Source organism: Saccostrea cucullata, unplaced genomic scaffold (assembly GCF_032062105.1).
Source record: "Saccostrea cucullata isolate Sc308-1 unplaced genomic scaffold, CSIRO_AGI_Scuc_v1 ctg8924, whole genome shotgun sequence".
Taxonomy (NCBI): domain Eukaryota; kingdom Metazoa; phylum Mollusca; class Bivalvia; order Ostreida; family Ostreidae; genus Saccostrea; species Saccostrea cuccullata.
In genome coordinates, this window is record NW_026926314.1 from 5,135 (window position 1) to 14,498 (window position 9,364).

The following is a 9,364-nucleotide window of genomic DNA, read 5'->3' on the forward strand; positions in this document are numbered from 1 at the left end:
GAAGGGGGGGGGGGGTTCCTGTCCTCAAGCACCTGTGGTACATATATACATGTGACATCCTTTCTTTAATACATTATGATTTTGACCCTGCGACCATGACCTTGAAGTTTGACCTATTTTTCAAAAATGTGATTTCTTTTTTAGAAGAGATAGGGCTTTCATATTTTACGTGTGCTTTACCTGTGTCTGTGACAAACTGATATTTAAATTCCCCCGCATGCTTTGATTTCTGATCCTGTGACCTTCATGTTTGGCCCAATTAAAAAAAACACGCAAAAAACCTTTGGTGATAACAGATTATTCTTGAAAATGATAGGGCGTTCAAATTTGACACAATATGGCATAATTCACAACATTTCACCCACAAAGACACCGAAAGCGGGGTCCCACAATTCTTTTCATTTGGTTGGTTTTTTTTCATGGAAAGTTACAGTTTAAAAACGATTTTTCAACATATGTACATACAAACTCATACGAACTAAATATAAATATTTGACAAAGTTAAAGTTATAAAGTATCAGTAAAAGAATTTATGTATCAAATTTAAGAAATCTGTAGGCACCTTTCACGTTGTGACTTAACTAGATCTTGATCTTGACAGATAGAAAACTTCAAAATATCGCCGATTTCTTACAGAAGCACACCAACATCCCATTTTATTAACCAACGTAAAGATTCTTTGTTTATCATATTTGCCACGAAAGAAATAACTTGTTTGTTTTTAGATATGTTAAATTTTCTTTTCGTTTCGTTTCTTTTTCCATTATGCGTTTTAGTTACACCCATTGTTACGTCATAATACCGTGTCGTTGCAGTTACGTCACAATAAAATCTTCATGGCAGTTTTGTTGTAGTTGCAGCCAAACACTGAAGCTGATCTAGAATTCAAGATATTGCCTTATGCACAATGCTTGAAACCAAAGAAAGTCGCAAGGATAAGACAAATACCATTCGTCTGCCACTGGAATCTTTGAGAAATACAGAATCGGACAGTTTTGTGCCACACAATGAAAATCGTAGATGGCCAAATAATTTGATGCAAGGATCCCGTATTCAACCAAGGCATTCATATTCCTCTGATTGGCAGACGCAGTGTAGAAGAGAGGATCAGCCTACTGGTAGAATCCCAGCTCCGCCCCCCGTTCCTTACCCATGGCGATCTGGTTCCAGTAGAAATGTAGCCCCGAGTCCTTTCCAGCCAGTGGAGAAACCTACTACACATTCAGAGTCTCCCACAGAACTCTTCAAACCTCCGCCTATTGCTCTCTCCGAATGGAACCGACTTTATGGATTTCCAGGGACCCGTGTCCCTGACAAAGAACTGGATGGTTTTATACGCCCTAGCTCTGTGAAGAAAGTAGTGGCTAATATCCGAAAGTCAGACCAATTTTCCAAATCGCAAGCTAGATCTCCTGAAGAAATGAACAGAAACCAGAGTCTAAGAGAAACAAATAAAAGTCCTGAAATTCGGTACGCCATGTCCACGAATTGCATATATGAAGCAGATTCAACAAAAATGAGGAAGATCTTTCCAAACACATCCGACCCCTCCATGTATCGTGTCCCGAGTCCATCATTATTGAAATCTCCAGGAGAAGATTTGGCATCCTTACATTCGTCCAGTGATCACACAATAGTTGGACATCAGAGTATCACAACAGACGATACCTTAACCGAGGAGAGATTGGCTGCGTTAAATGATAGCGGAGACCTGCCATGTTCATCCGGTTCTCACTATGCTCCTCCACAAGTCAGGGGCAGTGTGGCATCTTCTTCCGGTTCTGTTTGTACTGCTCAACTTGTCAGTAACCGACGTTATGGATTTCCAGGGACCCGTGTCCCTGACAAAGAGATCGGAGACTTTATACGCCCTAGCTCAGTGAAGAAAGTAGTGGCTAATATCCGGAATTCAGACCAATTTTCCAAATCGCAAGCTAGATCTCCTGAAGAAATGAATAAAAACCAGAGTGTAAGAGAAACAAATAAAAGTCCTGAAATTCGGTACGCCATGTCCACAAATTGCATATATGAAGCAGATTCAACAAAAATGAGGAAGATCTTTCCAAACACATCCGACCCCTCCATGTATCATGTCCTGAGTCCATCATTATTGAAATCTCCAGGAGAAGATTTGGCATCCTTACATTCGTCCAGTGATCACACAATAGTTGGACATCAGAGTATCACAACAGATGAGACCTTAACCGAGGAGAGATTGGCTGCGTTGAATGACAGCGGAGACCTGCCATGTTCTTCCGGTTCTCAATTTGCTCCTCCACAAGTCAGGGGGAGTCTGGCATCTTCTTCCGGTTCTGTTTGTACTGCTCAACTTGTCAGTAGGAGCCCAACTTCAGATGACAGCTTTTACATTGCACCTCAAAGTGACAATTATTATGCTCCTCACCCAAACACAAGTAAGTGCATGAATTGCAATCATGATACATCGTACTATAGATGAAAATGTATAATTATACTAGTATTTTGTTTTATTTGCATTATTTGACTTATTCATTTTGTTTATTTTTTTTATACCATAACTAGCTATTTGTTGACGTTTTTATGCCCCGTAATCGAAGATTCGGGGATATATAGTTTTTGCCCTGTCCGTCCGTCTCTTTGTCTGCCAAAACTCTAATCTTGTCTATAACATTTGGGGCTATGGGGTTCATATTTTACAGATGCATTCCTTGCGACAAGACCTTTCTTTGGGTACCACCAAATTTGACCTTTTCACATTGACCTTGGATTTTGACACACTTTTACACAAAAATACCAAACTTTTACTTTGGCCATATCTTTTGAATGGTTAGTGCTAGGACTTACATACTTCACATATGTATTTTTTTTATGACAAGACCTTTCATTTGATACCAACAACTTTGATCCTTTGACCTTGACGTTTGACCTACTTTTAAAAACTTTGGTCATAACATTTGAATGATAAGGACTAGGGCTTTCATACTTCACATATGTAGCCCTTGTAACAAGACGTTTCATCGGATACCAACAATTTTGATCCCTTGACCTTGGAGTTTGACCTACTGAAAAAAACTTTAATATTGACCATAACTTTTAAATAATTAGAGTTACGACTTACATACTTCACATACCGTATGTATTCTTTATGACAAGACCTTTCATCGAATACCAACAACTTTGACCCTTTTGACCTTGCAGATTGGCATACTTTAAAATAACTTAAACCTTGGTAATAACGTTTGAATGGCTAGGGCTTTCATACTTCACATATGTAATTCCTGTGACAAGACATTTCATTTAATACCAACAACTTTGACCCCTTGACCTTAGAGTTTGGCCTCCTTTTTAGATTTGAACATATTTTATTGCTTATACTTTACAATTGGGATTGGGCAAAAGTTCTAAAAACTTATTACGCCCTCTCCCTATCCTTTTTAAAATTATAACCTTACGGTAAGGGCTAGGGCTTTTATACTTCACATATGTAATCCCTGTAACAAGACCTTTCATTCATTGAATACCAACAATTTTGACCCTTTGACCTTGGAGTTTGACTTACTTTAAAAAAAAACTTGAACCTTGGTCAGTTGGTGCAAAGGCCTTTATATTCCACAATTGTATTTCTTGTGAGAAGACCTTACTTTGGGTACCAGCATATTTGATTTGCATTTGAGAAAGGTTAACCTTCGCTTTGTTGCCATACGGGGGCATCATTGTTTTACAAACATATTGTTTTCTCTCAAATACATTGTATTTATATTTGATGTCCTTGGTAAGGTAAGACTTGTGTTTTTTCTGAAGGGGTGTATACTAGTGACTCTTGGTCAACTAATTCCTACGAGTCGGCAATCAACGAACCTATTAGCACATCTACCCGAAAATCATCTCCGGCCAGTGACGGGAGCACTTCCGTTACATCATCTACAAGTAAATTATTTCCTGTCAGTGATGGGCGTAGTTCCGGTACATCATCTACCCGTAAATCGTCTCCGGGCAGTGATGGGCGCGCTTCGGGTAATTTATCCACCCAATCTTCACAATACCTTATAAACAATGACGCCATGATGAGAAAAAAATTTCTGCCTCCGTTTCCAAACGAATCCCATGGCTATTTCGACAAGATGCAAAATGAAACACTTGATCAAAGGATGCACTTTGCAGAAATTGGTTCTTACTACAAAAAATGTTACGATCATGGCAAGATTTATGACGTCCGGTTCTGTTTGGATGATGACGTTCTATATGCTCATCGCGGTGCGTTGTGCACTGTGAGTCCTTACTTCGAATCCATTTTCATTGAAAATAGCAGCATCAGATCTAAAGCTATGGCAGACATCCGTCTTAGAGGTTTATCAATACAGTCATTACAATCATTCCTAAATTTCGTTTACACTGGACAATTAGAAATAACCTCATCAACTATTCTGGACTTGATAAAAATCTCTATGCAGTTCCAAATACCACTAATCAGAGAAAGATGCCTCAGACAGTTAAAAACCCTCCCACACGATGATATAGTTAAGTTACTGGTGGCGGTGAGGAAGGATACGGTGCATGATTTCATTACACCCATACTACGATGTATTTCTAAGAGGTTTCTGGACATCTCTGAGTGCAAGTCGTTCCTGGAACTAGACGTTGGAACCTTATGCGTTATTCTAACTTACGATGAATTGGTTACTTCATCTGAAATGGAAGTTTTCTGCGCCGGCTTAAAGTGGATTAATGCATGTCCAGATGAGCGTGAGCAGTACCTTGAAACAGTTATGAAATGTGTCCGGTTCCCTTTGATGCCTCAACAAGACTTAGTTCAGTGCATAGACAGATGCAGTCTTCTGACAGCCAATGAGAATTGCCTTAACATGATATACAAGGCCAACTGGTAAATATTCCTGTCATTTTCTTTCATACAATCTTTAGTTTACCCCATACTTAATATTCATTTGGTGCCCGTACTTTTAGTTTATACCAAACCTTCGATCATATCACTATTTTTTAAAGGATTAGAACTGTGATGGAACTGAATAGACAAGATCCCTTAAACCTGAATATACCAGACTCAAGGTACCTTACTGGGCACGAAAATTCCAACAACAGCACTAACCATTTCAATGTGAGTACCTTTGTTTTTTCATGTACGACTACAAGTAACCAAAGAAAACGATGTAAAAATTTTGACAATACGTTTATTTTTGCTTAAAACAATTCTCTTGTTCCACTGGTTTTCCTTGATTTTAGAATAACGCCACTCCGGTAAACATGTTGGACATCTCATTCGGAAGTATCGAAAGTTTCCATAATGACTCCATGTACACGGAGAGTTTTACCGGAAGTAGGCAATCGTTTGGACAACCCTCTCCACCACAAGGTGAGTCAGTTTTAATCTATCATGGTGTTCTTTTTTAGCTTTGACTGTCCCTATGATAAATTAAATCAAACTATTCAATGGGATTTACATGCAAATAAATTGTTTTAATTGACAAGTCTGTTTCTTTTTTGGGCATAGATGGGAATTTTGGTAAGAAGCACAACACTAACCAAATACCCAAACCGGACCTGAATGAAAACTCTTCCATGATTGTATTGGACCAGAAGTTATACGTGATAGGTAAATATGAATTAAACAATGTTATACTGCTTCGTATAATCAAGTCATCTGAAGAGTTTTCATAAAAAGTGTGTTGTTTTACAGGAGGATTGCGCTATAGTGACGACAATCCACTTCCCCGAAGAGATGTTTGGGTTTACTCTCCGGAGCGTAGCTGGCGGAAACTGACGTCACTGAGAACTGCCCGGATGCACCACGCACTCTGCGTGTTTGATGGTTGCATTTACGCCATCGGTGGTCTTGGAAGAAACGGCAGGTAGATCTTTTTTTACTGTTATATGCATGTTGCTTGTTGTACAGTTTAAATATTTGTAAACTTTAAGGTTGTTGTACAATTTAAATATTTGTAAACTTTAAGGATCAAACTATTGACTTGTATTTTTCTAGGTCTACAAGCATAATTATATTGTCCTTCAATTCAAATTAACCAAAGTCATTTCCTAATGTCTGATTGTATTGTTAAAATATTTCTAGAATTCTGAAGTCAGTGGAGTGTTATAATCCATCCACAAACAGCTGGCATTTCGTGAAGTCTCTGTCGACACCACGTGCTGGAGCTTGTGCCGCAGAGCTGAATGGAAAGATATTCGTTGCTGGGGGCTTTGGATACTCCCCGAATGGAAATTCTACTATCCTTGATAGTGTTGAATGTTACCAGCCAAGCACTGACAGGTACGTATGTGGACATGGTTAACTAAACTACTAGTATTTGTTTGTAGAACTTAAAGAAATTGTTACAAGCACATGTATAACTGTCTTTCATGCATTGATTTTTCTTTGCAGATGGATTGCAAAGGGTACCCTTAGATATGGTCGTTGTCATGCCACAATGACTTGCATTGAAAATGGTCTGTACCTAAGTGGAGGGTTGGCTTTTGATCAAAATTCATCAGTAGCGTCAAGTGTACAGGATGTTGACTTGTATGATGCAAACACAGATTCCTGGATGTTGCGTACCTACTTGGATAAAGCGCGTCATTGTGCTGCCTCTTTTGCTTCAGGTAGGATATCTAAGGCTTCATGATTCATGATATTTGAATAACTTTTGGTATAATATGTGTTGACTAATCAAATTATAAAACAAGAGGCCCATGGGCCACATCGCTCACCTGAGAAGCTTTGACCATTCTGTTCTTTACTAGATTTCCCCCTTGTAATACATATTGTGACCCCACCCTACCCCACTGATCAAAATTTAGACAATTTGAAATCTACACTACCCCAGGATGCTTCCACATAAGTTTCAGCTTTTCAAAGATTGTCCAATATATTTCTATGTAAAACTTTGATTCCCCATTGTGGCCCCGCCCTAACCCCCGGGGGTTATGATTTGTACAATTTAGAATCTACACTACCCAGGATGCTTCCACATAAGTTTCAGCTTTTCAAAGATTGTCCAATATATTTCTATGTAAAACTTTGATTCCACATTGTGGCCCCGCCCTAAACCCCCCCCCTCGGGTCATGATTTGAACAATTTAGAATCTACACTACCCCAGGATGCTTCCATATAAGCTTCAGCTTTTCTGGCTCAGTGGTTATTCAGAAGAAGATTTTTCCTATATATTTCTATGTAAAACTTTGATTCCCCATTGTGGCCCCGCCCAACCCCCGGGGATCATGATTTGTATAATTTAGAATCTACACTACCCCAGGATGCTTCCACATAAGTTTCAGCTTTTCTGGCCCAGTGGTTCTTGAGAAGAAGATTTTTAAAGTTTTTTCCTATATATTTCTATGTAAAACTTGGATTTCCCATTGTGGCCCCGCCCAACCCCCGGGGGTCATGATTTGTATAATTTAGAATCTACACTACCCCAGGATGCTTCCACATAAGTTTCAGCTTTTCTGGCCCAGTGGTTCTTGAGAAGAAGATTTTCAAAGTTTTTTCCTATATATTTCTATGTAAAACTTGGATTTCCCATTGTGGCCCCACCCTACCCCCGGGGGTCATGATTTGAACAATTTAGAATCTACACTACCCCAGGATGCTTCCACATAAGTTTCAGCTTTTCTGGCCCAGTGGTTCTTGAGAAGAAGATTTTTAAAGATTTTTCCTATATATTTCTATGTAAAACTTTGACTCCCCATTGTGGCCCCGCCCAATCCCTGGGGGTCATGATTTAAACAATTTAGAATCTACACTACCCTAGGATGCTTCCACATAAGTTTCAGCTTTTCTGGCCCAGTGGTTCTTGAGAAGAAGATTTTTAAAGTTTTTCCTATATATTTCTATGTAAAACTTGGATTCCCCATTGTGGCCCCGCCCTACCCCCGGGGGTCATGATTTGAACAATTTAGAATCTACACTACCCAGGATGCTTCCACATAAGTTTCAGCTTTTCTGGCCCAGTGGTTCTTGAGAAGAAGATTTTTAAAGAGTTTTCCTATATATTTCTATGTAAAACTTTGACTCCCCATTGTGGCCCCGCCCAATCCCTGGGAGTCATGATTTGAACAGTTTAGAATCTACACTACCCTAGGATGCTTCCACATAAGTTTCAGCTTTTCTGGCCCAGTGGTTCTTGAGAAGATTTTTTAATGAACCCACCCTATTTTTGTCTTTTCTTGATTATCTCCCCTTGTTAAGGGATTTGGCCCTTCATTTTCACAATTTAAATTTCCCTTCACCCAAGCATGCTTTGTACCAAGTTTGGTCAAAGTTGGCCCAGTGGTTCTTGAGAAGAAGTCGAAAATGTGAAAAGTTTACGGACGGACAGACGGACGGACGGACGACGGACACAATGTGATCAGAAAAGCTCACTTGAGCCTTCGGCTCAGGTGAGCTAAAAATAAAGTCATTTAAAGTACCTGGTAGAGCATTTGTACTCGTAGGAATATCAATATAAGTACTTGGCAGTATATTTTACGTTCACTTAATTTTGCTGTTTTCATTTAGGTAATAAATTGTATTTGATTGGCGGATTATCGACCAATCAACGGGAAAATCTGCACGATGATATAGAGTGTTGGGATGTACAGAGGAATGCATGGCTCTCTACTTTTAAGCTGCCAACTGAAGTTCAGTGGATGAAGGGCCTGGCTTAAACCTATAATTTGGAGCCATTAAAATTTAAGCCTGATCTCGTATTTCAAAGACTAAAGGATGTTTCAAGATTTTGTTTTTTAAAGTTTTTGGAGATTATTACATTTTATTGTTTATCTTTAATATTTTAAGTGTCACAAATGTTTAAAGTCTTTCAATTTTAATTTGAGATATTATTATTTATTTATCTTATTTTTATTAAGATTAATAAATCTTTCAAGTCTTTTGTTTTTCTATTAATTTATGTCATTATTTTTTTTTATATATAATTTTTAAAGTTAAGCATTCTTAAAGTTTAATTGAAATGGCTCTAGAAGGATTGTCCTAAAAAGTTGTAGACAGGTTAAAAAAATTAGTTTCTCTACCTTACAGAAATGCCATATCGTAAAAGGCATTAAATAGTCGTGAAAATTAAGTTTGATAAGAAGAACACATATGATGGGGAAAATAATGATAAAGAAAAAAAACGTAATAGTGTTCATCAGCGCACGAGGACAAATATTATAACTTCATATAGCATACTTCATATTATTACTTCATATAGCATAATTCATTTTAAAAAAATGTTCCGACCGACTGATTTAAAATGACCTGCATAAAAAAAATCTGTTAACCTCCAATAAACTATATTTTTTTATTATGCACTCCACTTTAAAGATATCGAAAATAGATGTTGAAATTTTCTGAAAAAGAAATCCCATCTACACTACCTATACGAACCCAATTTTTTT

General features: G+C 38.1%; 1 protein-coding gene across 1 annotated transcript; it reads left to right on the forward strand.

Annotated features, from left to right (window-relative positions):
- Positions 1–888: 888 nt before the first annotated feature.
- LOC134271363 (uncharacterized) lies at positions 889–8,857 on the forward strand. Its single transcript, XM_062753577.1, has 9 exons — positions 889–2,414; positions 3,781–4,861; positions 4,981–5,092; positions 5,218–5,347; positions 5,486–5,587; positions 5,672–5,843; positions 6,062–6,259; positions 6,371–6,588; positions 8,487–8,857. The coding sequence occupies exons 1-9, from the start codon at positions 908–910 to the stop codon at positions 8,633–8,635; spliced, it is 3,669 nt and encodes a 1,222-aa protein (XP_062609561.1). The 5' UTR covers positions 889–907; the 3' UTR covers positions 8,636–8,857.
- Positions 8,858–9,364: the final 507 nt, after the last annotated feature.

Coding starts and splice junctions, on each gene's coding strand:
- LOC134271363 (XM_062753577.1), top strand. CDS start 908: ATGCTTGAAACCAAAGAAAGTCGCAAGGATAAGACAAATACCATTCGT. Junction 5,093..5,217: donor ACAGCACTAACCATTTCAAT/GTGAGTACCTTT, acceptor CCTTGATTTTAG/AATAACGCCACTCCGGTAAA. Junction 6,589..8,486: donor TGCTGCCTCTTTTGCTTCAG/GTAGGATATCTA, acceptor GTTTTCATTTAG/GTAATAAATTGTATTTGATT.